Source organism: Trachurus japonicus, chromosome 18, assembly GCF_045865225.1.
Source record: "Trachurus japonicus isolate A0001 chromosome 18, Traja_1.0".
In the NCBI taxonomy this organism is placed as follows: Eukaryota; Metazoa; Chordata; class Actinopteri; order Carangiformes; family Carangidae; genus Trachurus; species Trachurus japonicus.
In genome coordinates this window covers 15332988-15350070 of record NC_140924.1, presented here as the reverse complement: position 1 = coordinate 15350070, position 17083 = coordinate 15332988, and the positions used below count along the sequence as shown (strand labels likewise).

The window sequence follows — 17083 nt, the reverse complement described above, 5'->3', positions numbered from 1 at the left end:
TTCGCCTGTTTTCCAGGTACTATTCTCCTGAAGTTTCTTGTCCAGTCAAACTTGGATCGGACAGATTTAAAGTCATTTTGTCCGCGGTCTTTGTTCTACGACTCGGTGAACAGATGTCAACTGATTCATCCTTGTCGCCTTTCCCCGTCCTTGTTTCGCTCCGATCCTTGGCTCTGCCAGAGTTGACCTTCAACTTGATCCTCAGCCTTGGTCTTTTCGTCGGACTCTGGAGGATTTCTGTTTTGATTTCCACCTTGTTGGTTTTGAGACGTCTCTTCATTGGACTTGATGGGAGGTTCTGTTCCTCTACGTCTCCTTCGCTTTCCACACCTGAGGCCTTGTCTGGACTCGGTCTGGGACTGGATGAGCGATGTTTTGACTTTGAGCGTGAACCAGGGGGTCGTTTCGGACGTTTCTCACAGCTTTTCGCAGATTGTAGCTCAACGGTTGGGAGAGGATGCTTCTGCTCTTCTGCTTTCCGGTTGCCTTGGTCAGTCGTCTCGTCTGTTGTCGGCGGAGTATCTGTCTGAACTCCTGATGAAATAGGTGGAGAAACGGGACTGAGGTTTGCAGAAACCTCTCCGGCCTCGCGTGTTGTCAGGTCCTCATTTTTACCCTTGGTTTTCTCACTTCTCTCTTTTTTGTTTCTCCCGGTTCTGCTTCTTTTAACCGGACTTGAAATCGACTCTTCATTTGAACACTCCTCTACTTTGCCCTGTGTTTTTCTCTGTGGCGTAGCCTTCATCTCTGATTGATGGCCTTTCCTCCCATCTTCCGCCACAAAGAGAAGAGTCCTTTCCAATTTTTTCTCTGTAGTTTTGCTCCGAGTTTTTCTCCTTTCCCGTTTCTTCTTTGCACTCGCCTCATCCTTTTCACTTTTCTCTTGTGGAGTTGTGGTTGACGGACTGTTTTCTTTCTCTTGTCTTTCTTTAGAGCCACCAGCCTGGTATTGCTCCCCTGCTTCTACCGCCAGTCTCTCCGTCTCCCCTGTGAGCCTCTGATGTCTGTCCTTCTTTGCCATCTCTGAAAATTGCTCGACTGTCTGTGTTATTTTTGTTCCTTGGCTCTGCTCTTCGAAATTACTCTCCTCTCTTTTGCATAATTGTCTTGCTCCTGAGGACTGTCTGGTCTGTTTTTCATAAATTACCCCGTCGTTCTCTGGGGTGAACTTGAGTGTTTTCTTAATGCTCTTTCCTGCTTTCTCTTTTTCATTTTGGGCTGTCAGTCTCTGACTACGTCTGACTTTGACAACAAGTTTGGTGTCCTTCTCTTTATTCTCCTGCTTCCTTTCATCTCTTGCTTTTCTTTCCGTTTCCCCCAGTGTCTCTGATGTTTTAGCACTTTCTTCCAAAATGTTCTCACAGTTTTTCACGATGACGCGGCACTCTCTTGTTAAGGATTCGGAGAAAATGCGAGGTGACACTAATTCTTGAGAGACTGGCAGTCCCTTTAGTGCTGCTGAGGTCTGTTCTTCTGGCGCTGAGCCTGATGAATTGCCGTCGGCTTGGGCATCACTGGAGTCTGGATGAGACTCAAAGGAGGAACTGGGTGGCACAGGAATTGCATTAAGGTCATGTGTGATTGGATGGGACATGTCTTTAAGGGTGGAGGGCTTTGCAGGGTGATGTTGGTCATCGGGGGGAAGCGCTTTCCAAGCCAGGACTCTCAAAGCTGGAGGGCCGGCTGACTGAGGTGGGGTATCGGGCAACAAATTGACTCTCAAATGAGGTGCAAGGGCGTCTTCAGTTGACCTTGTAACACTGGAAGTTGAGGGGAACTTGGGATCTCCAGGTAGGGGCCCGGCCAATTCGTCGTCAAATGCCACCGAGCTGTCGTGACAAGGGCGAGACAAGGTATTGAGAGGATTGAGGTGTCTCGGTGTGTCGTCAGTCGGCAACCGTCCTTCCTTTGAATCTGTCCCCAGAGAGGCTTTTTGTTCATTGTTGTTTGGATTGGACACATGGGGGCCCGGAGAATCTCTTCCCTCTGTGCATGGAGTCGCCTGAGATGTTTGACCAGGTACAAGATCGCAGATGGAGTCGGTGGGCGGTTGATGAGGTTGTTCCTGAAGGGTCACCGAAGCCAAAGCCTGTGAACCAGGAGGAAAAAAAACAGGAAGAAGGAAAATGACTTAATAAGCCGTTCTGACTGGAGTTGATTAAAGGTCCCCCACAGAGATGTAGTTTTGCACTTTGCACAAATTAGGGGATTTGATGATTTCACATTTGTTACAGTTGCAACTCAACAGGATCTTGATAATGACTACAGGACGCGGAAACACACCGGAGATGTCCTGTCAGTTACAGGATCGCTGTCGGAGCTGGGAGAAGATTGCTGCGACTGTTGTAGCACCATCACCTGCAAAATCAGAAAGAAAAAATAAAACTTGTCATTTACCAAAAGCTCAACCTGCAGGATTTCTTTGGGGTGCTATCCTTCACTCACAGCAGCACAGTACTGTTGACATATTATAATGGTATACAGTATATTCTTATATTCATCTAATCCGAAATGACTGCTTGTCCTCCTCTTACCTCCTGCTCTTGTGTCTCCAGTGCAGAGAGTTTGGTCATCTCTGGGTTTGAAGATAGGAGGGACTCCAGGAACTCGGTGTTCAGCTTCGACTCCGCCTGAGAGTAAGAGTTGGAAAATGATAAATTCATGCAAAAACCGCTGATGCGCATTTCCGTTGGGGGCAGTTTTTCGGCAAGCAGGCTCTGCATTTCCCTCTAAAACAACTCTGTCTGGTAACGTTCTGTTATTATCTCATAGCGTGGTGAATGTGCAGGTCACAACTTGTCCACCAGAGCGTTTTGGAGTTTTTGGATTGTGTATTTGATGAGTTTGATGAGGGAAACCAAGAAATCCCATGAGCCTCCGTAGCGTAGCTCTGAGCAGCTCACGGCTCTGCTCCGCCGTTCTAAAAACAGCTTGCACCGACAATTAAAGGTAACGAACCTACTGCTGTGACTATAGGGATTATGGCAATGGGCCAATTTGCCAAAATGTTGAACTATTCCTTTAAGTTCCTGCCTTTTTTTTTTTTTACTAAGGCCTCTGAAAACGTACCTTTCTGACGAAGTTCTTATCACTGCACAGTTCCTCCAGATACTCCAGAAAGGCGATGTTTTCTGTCTCCAGTTTCTCCTTCGCTGCATCCTCGTCTTCCTCATCCTCTGTCCCTCTCACCTCCACATTTTTGTGCATCTGGGCATCGTCAGAGATAGCAGAAATTTAACCAAAACTTTTAGATCTGAAGGTTTTTCTGGAGTTTTAGGTGCTTTGTTTTTTTTAGAAACAATAAATACACTTATCCAGATGTTATGTAATGACACAAAGGTGTTGACCTTATCAGGAAAGAGGAAGTCCATAATCGTCGAATATTCCTCAAAGGCGCATTCTGCCAGTGTTTCTTCATCCAAAGACACTGGAGGTCCAGGAGAAACCACAGACTCCTGTGTCTCATTGCCTGTGTTGTTGGATTTGTCCTCATCAGGTTTGTTGTTATTCTGCTGTTTTTCTGTGAAGAAAGACGGTGAAAATCATCTTGTACCTCAAATTTGTAGGTGGACCGACTAATTGACAAATCCTCCACTGTCTCTTTTGTCTTATAGTCTCTTGACCTTCTGACCTTCTGCCTTGTCCTCCTCTTCACCCTCCTCTTTCCCTACAGATTGTAGCGTCACACTTAAGCTCTCGTTGACTGTCTCTCCTGCCATCCTTGGTGTTGTGGAGTCAGAGACACAATATTAGAGACGGTACAGTATACTAAAATCAGGACTTACTCATGAAAGTGCCATCTGCTGTGAACTCCTTACAGGCTCGGCACACAGTGGACAGTGGGTGAACACTGGCACCAGCCGGGGTCGACCTCATCCAGGGGGAACCAGGAACGAGGCGGGGGGATAGGGCTGTATGGGACCATCATACTCGTAATAAAACCAAACCCGGGGTCCGATGTGGAGGCGACTGGAGGCAACATACAGCAAGGGAACATGATGAGCTGTGGCTGCACCCAGACACTTGGTGGTAAAGCCTGGGGGTTGAATGGGAACGGGATCACAGGAGGTCGAATTTGGGGCTGGACGCTGTTTGCGGTGTGCTGGATCGGGTTTGGTTCATTTTGTGTCCAACACAGTGTGTCTGTATTTTGATCAGACTGAGCTCCAGCCGCTGTCGGAGCTCCATGGGATGCCGCCTCATCCATCCACGCCTGATGAGGCTCCAATGGACCAAGGTGCCCGACTCCGCTCTCTGACGGTTTGTCGATATCTATCTCCTCTTTGGGAGCAGACGACGGGTCGAGGTGACCAGGGTCTTCACCGTCGTTCAGGTTGGTCTCAGGTGGAGGATTCTGCACGGGAGCCGACTTTTTACCTCTGATGTTTTTTCTCTGTCAAAGAAAAAAGTGAAAATACTGTTGAATATCAGATTATCAGCAGTTTGTTTTGTTTGTCTGTTATTGGTGCTGAGTTGCATGCATTTCCAAATAACAGAATAAAACATATACAGAAAAAACAATGAAAAATGCCTTTAAAGCAGTAACACATAGGTACAAATTAAGTATGTTTTGTCAAACTGGTTTTTTTTATTAAACATGTCATTCATTAAATGAATTTGATTCCACTGTTTTACAATACATAGCCTACCAGTATGTTACATTTATCTGAAAGTGACAAACATTGGTTTTATAGTTGATACCTGAAATAATCAGGTTCATATGTTTCATATGTTGGTTATAAGCATTTATTTATCATTTATTTATATGTCTATGTTTAATCTTTCTCATTCAGCCGAGTAATTTCATTATTGACACATATTCAACTTTGTACATCCAAATTACTTAGTGAATGCAGAAAACTCTCCCCTAGATACCGCTGTAAAACAAAATTGATGAAAAATAGCCTATTACATATTGTGGAAGTATGAAATACATTTTCATGAGGCTTACCTTTCCCATGTCTTTATATCAGTGCTGTAAAAATGTATTCATCAGCTTTATGTTTTAAAAATAAACTATTCTTGTTTCCACCTGACTTCAGGTTCTGTGCAGCTGAATGTTCCAGGCTTCACACAGTCACAGTGGCTATAAATTTACCTGATTAAAAATTATGAAACACTTGTGTTGCAGTTGATTTTGTAGAAAGCAGTTAAAATATAATTTTTTGTAAATATTTTAATTAGCCTAATGGTAATAAATAAATAGCCTATAAAAGATTCAAGTTTTCTAAAGTTACTAAAATAAAAATTACGTTTCACCATATTTTATTCATGTTGATGTTTATACATAGGCTAAAAAGCTATTTACAACAGATTTATCTTCACAAGTTGAGCACATTGAGCCAAGTATGCCGGTAGAGGACTCGGTTTCCCAGCATGCCGAGCGCTCGGAGGTTCCGTAACCGGATATCCGCTCTGCAGTCCGGACCGCGAGAAGCTCCGCCGCACGTGGAAATTGGAAGGAGAGAAGTAGTTTTCTTCTTGATACAAATCAACAAATATCGCTGTTTTTTTCGATATTTTTCTTTGCTTTTTGGATCTACAAGACAAGTCTGTGTCGCCATGTTTCTGCAGTTTTACGTCGACGAGAAGGGGGACAGAGTTTACACCCTGAAGGTAACGCTAACGCTGTTTACAATCCTCACATGTGACTTTATTCTGCATTAACATGTTTTCTGCTCGCAGCCTCACCCCAGGTTGTCGATATTGAGGCTTGTTTTTATATCTATTTGCTGTCGTTTTATCCTCTGGAAATGCTTATTAATGATAATCATTGTTGAACTAACTTACAGGGGGCCTGGAGCAAAAGGATTACGAAAAAAAGAAAGTAGCCTATTATTTGGCTGTAAAATGTAACATGAGGCACACAAAGCTAATGGAAATAGACTAATCCAATATAAACTGCAGCTTGAATAATAATATAAAACTGACCACACACACTCAGTGGACGGTTTTTGGTCTGACTGATTTGCTGGTGGAGATATAAACTGATTGAATACAAACGATTATTTGTTTAGAAATACCATCAAGGGTGTTGTATGTTATGATTATTTGTACTGCTCCTGACTGAAGCATAGCCTACGACCCCACCAAAACAAACACAACAACAACAACATAGTGTTTAAAGATTAATAACACAGAGAAAAGCATGCAACTAAACACTCCTTTAATTGTTTTATTCTTTCTTGGCTCACATCATTTGCATACGAGCTGCAACTATTGGCTGCTATTTTAAATGTCTGAAATCTGAGTATCCGATCCTTTTCTCTTACAAGATAGTGTATGCTATAAAAGTATTTTATTTGTTGATCCCAGGCCTGAAATCAACTGAGCTGTGTCTCTCCTCTCCATCTTTGTCACCAACAGAAGCTGTGTCCTGAGGGGCAGCCCACCAGCTCGGCCCACCCCGCCCGCTTCTCCCCGGACGACAAGTTCTCCCGGCACAGAGTGATAGTGAAGAAACGCTTCGGCATCCTGCTCACCCAGTCGCCCAGACCTGTTCTGTAAGATGGACAGACAGAGAGAGAGAGAGAGAGAGAGAGAGAGAGAGAGAGAGGGAGTGGGGGGGCAAAGGTGACGGGAGAGATTGATGGATGGATGGAGACCAACAACAAGAGACGGAGAGGTGAAGGCGAAGACAGGACGACTGTAAAGCAACAAGCAGGAAAACACCAGGCTCAAATCAAAGAGACTGTTCATTGGTTGGATATCAACTGTCATTGAGTTGGTTGGAGGATGTTTTTTTTTTATTCATGTGCTGTAATTTGTTGAGATTCGTTTTAAGTTCTTGTCATAATTTTGTTTTCATGCTGAATAAATGTTCAGTTCATGGACTGTACTCTTTTGTCTGAGTGTACCCGTTTATAAAATCCAGAGTAAACAGTAGAAGCTGAATTACAGTTTGATAATGGGGAGGGGGAAAGAAAACTTGTATCCAGCTTTTCCACAGTATTTGTTTTTGGGTTTTTTTGGTGGACAACTCTACCTTATGGGATCTTGAAGTTATTGAGATTCATTGAAATGCTAGCAACTTACCTCAAATGTTGCTTAGGAGCCTCAACCAAATGCATTTGTTATTACACAGATATGACACAGTATTTATACAGAAACTGTTCCTTAATCCTTCCTTAAATTCCTTAATCTAAAATAAAGCTAGGAAATACTCACAGCTCACATTTGTAGCCTCCTATACACAGGACCAGAGTAGAAGTACTAGTGCTAGGAACCCTTCATCCCATTAGATCAGATCCCCAGAGATACATTTTTCTAACTCCTGAATAGTAAGAAAAATAGATCAACAAAAAATGTGATATACATAAGAGTTGAAAAGGGATCAAGATAAATAAAAATATTACTAAAATATATAATAATATAATGGTGATATATAAATTTCCATATGTTAATGTACCAGAGCCAGTCTACTTTGCCTTTAGTATACTCAGTATACATAGGGCAGGTTTAAACTGCAATAACGTTATGTTTCTGGTCAAAATTTCATTAATATCAAGATTGAAAATAAAAGAAATCTTAAGTTTTAAGAAATTAAAAGAACAAACTAACATTTTTAACAGGGATGAATAAATAAAAACCATAAAACATAGGACAAATCCATGTCTGGTTTATAAGGACTACATTTCCCAGCGTTGCGTCGACGGCACACTTTTAGGCCACTGCGCATGCGCCAGCCGTCAGTCAGGACGGTACGGCAAGCGAAACGGGACCTGCCGGCGGGCGCTGCTGCTGCTGCTGCTGCTGCTGCTGCGTGTGTTTCCTTTTTTTGTTGGGTCGGTTGGTTGGATTGGACACAAAAAAAAAAGTGCCGAGGAAACCTGGGACTGGGAGCGGAGCCAGATCTTCCCAGATGTAACAACAGAAAACATTCGTGTTGTTGGGCTGCTGCTGGTGCTGGTGGCGGTGGAGGAAGCGTTTTGTTACTACAGGCGACTGGAAACAGGTAACGTTACGCGCTTCGTCTCTCTACTGTGTGTTTTTGTTTGACTGTGGCGGTTTGTGATTTTCAACGGGCGTTTTTTTTGTGTGTGTTTTTTGGTCGCGTGCTCCGGCAGTTTATCAACCAACGGCTCGTGTATGTGGCTAACGTTAGCATCGGCTAGTTAGCATGTAAGGTACCTCCAGTCCAGTCAGTGACCACCTCACCCCCTCCTCCCCTCCTCCTCCTCCTCTCCTTCTCCCCCTCCTCTTGTGTTGTATCTATACAAGTGATGGCTGAGTGCTTCATTATACGACACACGGACAAAAAAAACACAACTTTGTCCCAGTAACGGGGCTAATTTATTGAATTACTCCTCCTCACCGCCGCCGGTTAAGTTAACGTTAACGCCAGATGCCGCATTGCATTGCATTCCCCCCTTTTTGTATTTTGTATTTTTTTTATTTTTAAATCGTGGAAATGTTATCTAAGGTCAGATTTAAAGCAGAAACACATATTTTCGTGATTTTATTATATATATATCTCTCTCTCTTTCTATGTATATTATAACGAGAGCTCAGACTGTGCAGTAATAATCGGAGAGGCGTTCACGGACCGGTTCAAGCCAGAATTATTATGGGTTAGCTTAATTGGCTTACAATGGTAACTGAGTGGCGGTTAGCACGGCACAGCATCAGCAACAACTGGGCTCTGTCAGCAGGTGGGGGCTAATTAGTGGATGTTCATTATAATTGATAATAATATATGTCTTGTCTGGTTTGGTTTATATACTGTTCTTCCTCTGGGTCATGCTGTTGATCACTGCTGCGTTATATACATGATTGATGCAGTCAGGCAGCTGGAGGCAGCTTCTTCCCTTTATATAAATGAAGTTGTATTATGCATTATTATTATTACAGGGCTCCAGGCTGTCCCTAAATGTAGGCAGTCAGGGTTCCCACTTGTCCTGGAAAACCTGGAAAATGGTTGAATTTTCCAGTCATGGAAAACACATGGAAAATGAGAGGGGGGAAAAAAGTCAAATGTCCTGGAAAAGCTTCAGTTGTCCTGGAAAATTATTTACCACCTCAGCTACCAGAGCTCTATTTAACGTTTTCAGACCTCACTAAGGATTTATTTTTTTAAAAAGTGCCTAGTGAGGAAACAAGAGACTTTGAGTTGATGAGTGTTTCCAGTTTTGGACCCCCCATGTTTGTGTTGTTCTATGATAAATTCATAGGAATTTCTAAGCATGTTACTGTAAGAGATTATTGCATAACTTAGAGCCATAGACTGCACATCTTTAAATCAGACTTCTGGGGCTGGGAGAGGAAGAAACATAGAAACAAAAATGTACAAAATAAGGTACAACTGTCGAAAAGAAGACTTCTCCAAAGCATGAACGGGACAGAGGATGTATAATAACATGTCTGTCAGACTGGAGCCACTGAAAATGTCCTGGGAAATGATTTCAAGAAAAGAGTGGGAACCCTGGGCAGTTTGCCACTAAAATTTGGGACAATGCATGTCAATTTTTCATCTACTTGCGCATGTGCAACCAGTAAATGTTGCTGTTTCTTTGGGTGAAACATGAAAGAGGCGACTCAAAGAATCTGGTATCTGTCATAACAGGTGTCAGGCCAATGTGTGTGAGAGTCATGAATGAAAAGGAAATGTGAATATTGGCTTTGCAAGTCGATTTACAGTGTGCGTCCCCAAATTTTCTGCTTGTGCTCCTAAAATTTTAAGTTAGTGGTCACTGTGCTAGTTGAAAAAGTTGGTCTGGATCCCTGTTTTATTATTATTATGAATGAATTGAGTTATTAAAGTAATAAATTCAGGGAAGCATTGGTGTTATTGCACAGGGAGAAGAGGTGGGACTAGATCAGCTTAGACTTCTTCCCACTCCTTTTTGAACATGTGTTTACCATTTCTTTTGTCATTGCTTATCTGTTGTGTTGTTTCATTTTATTTTTCTCATGTCAAACAAACAAGCAAGCCCCAGGATGACACAACCATCACTTTGTTTATGAATTAATATCAAGGTAACTATGTTATAATAATGGCGACAGTAATTTTTCAAAATGAGCTCAGTTGCTCTGTTGCGGTGTTTAAGCAGCTCTATAATTACCTCCCTGCTGAGAGATCACAGAGAGATGAGCCAGACAGGTAACATTACAGCCAGCCATGTACCGCTCATTTAACTAAGAACTCTGATAGGATTATTTGTTTCCACCAGCAACTGTCCTGTAAAATGAAACAGCCAGATGTTTCCTCAATTAAATGTCAGAAAATAGTGGAAAAATGACCAAAAACTCATTGTAACATCTTTTTAATGCCATTTTTTGTGTGAATTAGATTTAACACTTTGTTTATCAACTAATTATTGCAATGAATTAAGAAAATTCAGTTAGTAACACGCCTCGGAAGATACCTGAAGATATGAGGTGAAGTCACAGGTGATGGTGTGAGTGTAACGGAGCAGAAAAAACAACCCTGTGAGATATAAAATAACAGCTTAATAAGCAGAAATGCCTGTGAATGACGTGTAGGGGAACAAAATGTTCAGCACCTTCCCGCCCTCGTCCTCCTCAGTCCTCTGGTTTCTCTTTCAGTCCTCCTTTCACCTTTGAGGCCATTGAACTGTATTGGAGACTTAATTGCTCTGTTGGTGTGTTTATGTTTGTTTGGACTGATAACCTCTGTCTCCCAGGTGTTTCCTATAACAGTGCATGCTGGGATATATACGTCAGCCTGGTATTATATTGATTCATTTGGAGATATTTCAGTCTATCTATCTATCTATCTATCTATCTATCTATCTATCTATCTATCTATCTATCTATCTATCTATCTATCTATCTATCTATCTATCTATCTATCTATCTATCTGCCTACCTACCTACCTACCTACCTATCATTGCATATTCTATACTTTTTATTTTTATTTTTTACCTTGTATGTTACAATTTCTGTTTTTTTTGTAGTTTTTTTTATTATTTCAATCCATTCAATTTGAAATACTATGTCGAGTTGGGCTGAAAAGGTGAAGGCTTATTTTGCCTAAGCCTATTTAAAAGTTTCATAACAGAGCAAGATAACGAGATAACAGAATTTAAACAGAAGAAGAATAAATAAGATTATCTAAGCCAGAGTCTTACATCAAGTGTATATATACCTTATCTATATATACCTTACAGTATATGCATACATACACGTGTGTTGATATCCATAATATACACATATATACTGTACATATGGATGCGATGGACTAATAATCCGTCTTGTGTCTTCAAATGAAGATCAATATAAATGGGAAAATCGCTTTTTTAAACCCAGCTCTGTCACCGAGTCTCTCTGACTTTGCAATCTGAACACGAAAAGTGTAAACCCCCCCTCGTCGTCGTCCACCCCTGACTGTGGACTGGCAGAAGTGTGTGTGTGTGTGAGACAGGCAGCGTTATAAAACGAGGGGGGGAGATGTGTGTGTGCCATGTCTCTGCATGCAGAGTCAGAGAGAGCAGCCAGCAGCTACCGGCACAACCGGTTCGAACCGCTCTCCTTTTAATAATTAAATTATGAACAAGGCTTAAGCAACATTTCAGGAGGATATCCATCCACCTGACCCGTCACTTCTTCCTCCCCACACCCCCTCAATGGTTGACTTCTGCACCTGTGCAACACAGCAACACTCAGACTGGTTATTGTTTGACACCTCCTTCGTTTAGAGAGGAGTCTTGTTGACGCAATGTGAAACCACACATACACACACAAACACACACACACCCCGTTTGGTTAACTTTTGTAGTAAGGCACGGCAGCTTTGTTTATATAGCACATTTCATACCAAGGGGCAACTAAACGTGCTTTACATAAACCAAACATTTACCAGTAAGAGTCGGAAATGGGGAAAAAACCCCGAAAAATTAAAATAAAACCCAAATAGTAAAAATTGTAAACATTAAACATACAATTAAAAGCAAGAGAAAAAGAATCAAAGAGAAAACGTGGGAAAGAAAATAATGATAAAATAAAAACCAGACTAAAATAGAGCATAAAATATGAGTTTGCATGAAATATTGAACAATTAAGAGGACTTGGAGTGCAAATCCAAGATGGAGATTGAAAATAAAGAGCTCAGCCATAAGCACATCTGAAGAGAAATGTTTTTAACCTGGATTTAAACAAAACAGAAAACGATTTCAACAAAAGAGACGTAGATTCACGTGAGAGGAAATGATGAATCGCTGCTGAGGAGTTGTGCAAGATCTGGACCAACCATTGTGTCGTTTGTCATTGAATTGAGTAGAGAGAGAGAGAGAGAGAGAGAAAGAGGCAAGTTGGAGCCTGCGTTTGTTGACTTTAAAGAGCAAATTAGGGTCAAAACACTGCAGCTCCATCGCTCCTTTATTTATTTATTTCTCAGCCGTGGACCAGACCTGAATTATTTTATGGAGCGCTACAGAGAAGGCGTTGTAAAACTGTGTTGAACTGATAAGTATCTCTGCAAGGAAACAAGTGACACAAAGGCTGTTGTTCTGTTCTCCCACACAAACATGCAGCAGACGTCAGTCCTGCTGACTGCAGCTGGAACTCACAGCACGCTAGAAGACAACACAGTCACCTTTACTACTGAACCCTTTACCAAAAAGGATTTACGTATTTATCGCCACAAAACAGTGATGGATGTATGAATGAGTGGTGTGAAACAGCTATGTGCATGTTTGTTATATGTGTGTTTTTAAGTTTTCATCTGCACTTTTTAAGGTTTTGCCTCCAATCAACAAACAGAAATTCACTGTATTATTGACTTTTAATGATATAAAGTGTCAAGAGTCAGAATAAAAAGGTAGATTTACCACATTTTTTTCTTTAGATAGATGTATTTCAGTCTGCTTTCTTTGAACAATTGAATGCCTTCAAACTTAAACTTTAAACAACTCACTAACATCTGCATTTTGTCCCTCTCTGTCTCCCTCCATGTCCTCGTAGTGACCTGGGATCCGCTGCAGTCGACGCAGACGGACCGAACCTGTAGGATTCAGGACGGAACAAAGGAGAAGATGCTGCACGAAGCGCGGAGACACTTTGTCAGTTTGACGTAACGACTGAGTGAGAGGAAAGAAAGACTGAAACTGGACGTTACCAGAAGAAGAGACTCCCTCAGGTCTTCGTCTGTGTGTTTGTGTGTTTGTCATCACTGAAACCAACACACATTTATAGGGAAGACACAGTTCAGTTCCTCACTTTCAAACAAGAATATAAAGAGTTTTTACACTCGCAGGCGCAGAGAGAGAAGCCTGTGTTAGGTTTTTCCCCCCTCATGCCCGCTGGAAGACGAGCGGTCGGCTCCGATGGCGAGCTGCAGCAGCAGGAGGACGGATCGTAGCGGCCGCTGTCACCTCCGCATCACCTGGGAGAAAGCTTAGCCTCGCCGCGCTCAGCTCCAGTCAGCTCAGTCCGTAAAGCCTCCACCCCCCACCCCCCTTCCACCCATCCTTTACCTCCCCCCCTACATCCTCACCTCGCCTCCTCCCACCACCCAGTCGTCTTAACTGTCCCCCGAAGTCCCCGAGTCAGCAGTCGCCATGGCATCAGTGCGCTTCACGGTGACGCCCACCAAGGCCGAGGACCTGCCGGGGCTGTCGGACACGTCGCCGGACATCAGCTCCCGCTCCGGGGCGCGCGTCCGCTTCGGCTCCAGGGAGAGCGTCAACCGCAGCGACCCGCTCAGCGAGACGTCGGGAGGCCTGACCACCTCCATGGCGGGGGGCGGGGCCGACACGCCGGACCACAGCACAGAGCAAGGTGAAACACACACACACAGACACACTAGGTTCAAGATTCATTAATGTTTACTGTCATTTCATTTGCACCGTTTAGTTTATTCATTTATTATCTCCAATAATTAATTGACTGTAGTAATAACAGTACAAAGCGCACATGGCTAATATAATATAGTATGATATAATATAATAAAAAACCAATACATCACAGCACATTCATTAAAAAGAGAGAGTTTAGACGGAGAAGAGACAAGATGGATCAATAAAGATAAAAGATAAAACAGTAAAACATCAGTACAGTCAGTAGGAAACATGATTCTCTGACAATGAACTAGTTTCTTTGTCATCCACATCACAAATGCCACAATAAGAGATAGAAAACTAAATATAAAAGTAGAAAGACAATTAAAAAGCAACATTAATATTATAATAATTCAATTCAATTTATTGTCACTTTCATGGGAGCAAGAAGCCGTTCTCCCCGTTATGTTGTTTGCAAAATAAAAAGGAGACACATTTAAAACAAGACAAGACAGCAGCAGTTTTGTTAAGTAAAATAGATAAATAACAATAGATAAGATTACATTAAAAAATAAAGTGGGCCGGTTGCAGTTAAAAAGAACGAAACAAAAAGCTAAACACAGATGGAAGTAACGGTTGTAAACAGTAGCAGAGAGTGTATTGTATGTAAATACAAATTGTGTTTCATTTATTTACGTTGGACACAGGCCTCTCTGGCTGCAGATCACACACCTAAGTCTGCATAACAACAACAACATGTCACTCTATTGCATCCAATCCCTAATCTAATCTCAACTACTTAGACAGCAACAGGCAGCGTAATCCATATGTTGAGACGTGTAAAGCAGCCGCCCACTCTGTAACGACACAAAGTAATGTCACACATTCCTGAACCGCTGGAAGTCGCTGGATTCCCCATGAAACGCTGCAAATACAACAAAATGTGTATAAATAGAGAAAAGGCTGGATTTAGATGAGCAGCAGTACAGATGTTTTCACTTTATTAAACGTTTCTACTTGATCAGATGAGAAATATGCACTCAGTTGATCCAAATACTGTGCTTTTTAAGGAATTAGATTGTGGATATCTAAAGTGGACGCTCACAGTCCAGCCTGTCATATGAGCTACAGCAGTGATTTTCAACCACTGTGCCGCGGCACACTAGTGTGCCGTGAGCTTTCGCCAGGTGTGCCGTGGAAAATTACCAAATTTACTTAATTGATCCAAACTAGCGATGCACATTTTGATTTTTTTTTTCAGACCGATAACCAACGCTCATAGGCGATTATAACCATTAACGAGTGAGATTCAGCACTCCACTGAGTGTCTGTGACTATAGGCTCGTGCCGACTGCCAGTCTCATTTTGTTTGTTTTTTATTTTTATAACACACGCGCGCTGCTCCCGCTGTGCTGCAGCTCATCCACGCCAGCGGAGCGCTCCTCTGCTCGTCTGTGCAGCTGCAGGTGAGTGACGGGGAGCCGGCTGAGAGCGCCTCCTTTTTATTTAAGGGGCACCGTCCTTATTCGTATTCACTCGGTTTTCCACACACACGTCATTTTAAACATGTGTGTGTGTCTCGTGTGCAGACGCAACGGTCAAATATACGGACGAGCAACAACTTAATTAATCATCATTTAATTATTTTATTTTGAAAATTGACCGGATTCTCTCGCCTTTTTTGTGCCCGACTTCCTGTCTGGTACGACCTGGTCTACCCAACTTGACGGCGCTCTTGGCTCACGGCTCGCGTGAAAAATAGAACTGAACCGATCTGAAGCGCTGCAGCTGCGCGCACTGCGCTCCAGAGCGCGAGATGTGCGACCAGGCAGAGTGAAGCACGCGTTGCAGGTTGCACTCAGAGTTTGTTCTGACTTTCTATCACAGGGAGTGCACAACATAAGTTTAAGTCCTCTCATGTTTGCTGTGAAATATGGCTGAAGGCACGAGTGGAAGTGTGCACGTGTTGACAAGCTCCCATGAGTTGATTGACAGCTAAAAAAAAAAAAGGCTTTGTTGAGCATCTGTGTCTGGCAGAGTTGGCTAATAAAATAGGACTTTTTTTATGTCAATGAGTGTAGTGGCAGAAGCCTGCACAGTGACCATTACTCAGTCACAGTCAGAACAAACTAACTACACTTTAAGAGACAAAATTTGTATTATTTTTACTGTATTAGGCTGCACTGTGTCATTTTCTAACATTTTTGGTTAGTGGTGTGCCGCGGGATTTTTTTAATGAACAAAGTGTGCCGTGGCTCAAAAAAGGTTGAAAAACACTGAGCTACAGGTCCACACACACACACACACACAGTGACACACACTGTTGTCTTTATTTATTTACTGTGTGTTTATCCGGGAAGCATCCATTGAGATTAACAGTCTGTTTTCCAAGGATGTCCTGGTCAAAGAAGAGCAGCAGTACAAAACCAAGAAAACATACTTTTAAAGAGATACAGACACACAGTAAGATCAAGAAAACAATTAATAATAATAATATTGAGATCACGATACTCTGGCATGATGTTTTTCCCAAATTGAAATGTTTGTTATTTTATTGCGCAGCTCTTTACGCAAAACTCTCTCAACTGTCGACAGCTTCCTCCTCCGCTGAATCACGTGACGCAACAGCGCTTTGTTATTGGTTGAGGGAGAAGGCAACGATATTGACTGCACTTGATAAACTCTTTTTTTTTTTTTTTAGATATTTTATTTGTGAGGTTTTTTTCTTTTTTTAACAAACAGACAAATCACACACAGAAAAAGACGAAACAAACAAATTGCCCTTTTCAGCCGGTATGACTCAACTAGAGAACGTTTGTTTTTTGATGCAACCTGTGAAATAAAAAGGAGAAGAACCGTTGCCATGTAGAAATGAGATCACATGTTGGTGTGAATCGAGATTGTGATTTTTTTCAACAATTTATCCTGCTGCCCCATTTGGGAGAGAAAACTTTGCTGGTTTGTGTGAAGCAAAAGCAGAATATATAGTAAATAGATGTTTCAATGGACAAGTTTCACAACCACCTGTAGTGTGTGAGTCATCAGCCTCTTCAGTGTGTGTTACAGTTACAGACTAACAGACTTGTCTTAGTTTCACCACACCCACTGTCAGTGGTTAGATCCATAAATCGACTTCCTTGGAGGGAAAAAAATGTATGAATCGAACCCATCTTTCCGCTCTGACTTCCTGCACAACCTGTTTGTGTGTGTGTTTGAGTCTCTGGACCCACCTCTGGGCTCTACGCCGACATTGTGCTCAAGAAAGTCAAATATTTGGGAGCAGAAAAAGAAATTTGGACCGAAATTAAACATAATTTTGTAACACATTATTTATTTATTTAATTCA

At 42.1% G+C, this 17083-nt stretch overlaps 3 protein-coding genes across 8 annotated transcripts in view; 2 read left to right on the top strand and 1 right to left on the bottom strand.

Annotated features, from left to right (window-relative positions):
* Positions 1 to 4: 4 nt before the first annotated feature.
* On the bottom strand, positions 5 to 5074 carry LOC146968925 (uncharacterized). Its single transcript, XM_085759883.1, has 8 exons — positions 4952 to 5074; positions 3819 to 4393; positions 3632 to 3720; positions 3348 to 3520; positions 3070 to 3207; positions 2535 to 2630; positions 2284 to 2358; positions 5 to 2089 (listed from the first exon to the last, which is right to left on the bottom strand). The coding sequence occupies exons 1-8, from the start codon at positions 4958 to 4960 to the stop codon at positions 20 to 22; spliced, it is 3225 nt and encodes a 1074-aa protein (XP_085616009.1). The 5' UTR covers positions 4961 to 5074; the 3' UTR covers positions 5 to 19.
* A 324-nt stretch (positions 5075 to 5398) lies between these two features.
* On the top strand, positions 5399 to 6838 carry nop10 (NOP10 ribonucleoprotein homolog (yeast)). The gene is made up of 2 exons (XM_085758918.1): positions 5399 to 5616; positions 6367 to 6838. Exons 1-2 carry the CDS (start codon positions 5563 to 5565, stop codon positions 6505 to 6507), a joined length of 195 nt encoding a protein of 64 aa, XP_085615044.1. The 5' UTR covers positions 5399 to 5562; the 3' UTR covers positions 6508 to 6838.
* Positions 6839 to 12942: 6104 nt separating this feature from the next.
* Positions 12943 to 17083, top strand: part of slc12a6 (solute carrier family 12 member 6) — a 37435-nt gene continuing 33294 nt past the window's right edge. For all 6 annotated transcript variants that reach the window (XM_085759780.1, XM_085759777.1, XM_085759778.1 and 3 more), the window contains exon 1: positions 12943 to 13738. In XM_085759780.1, the coding sequence (XP_085615906.1) occupies positions 13519 to 13738 (220 nt within the window). In that variant the 5' untranslated portion in view covers positions 12943 to 13518. The remainder of the gene's footprint in view (positions 13739 to 17083) is intronic.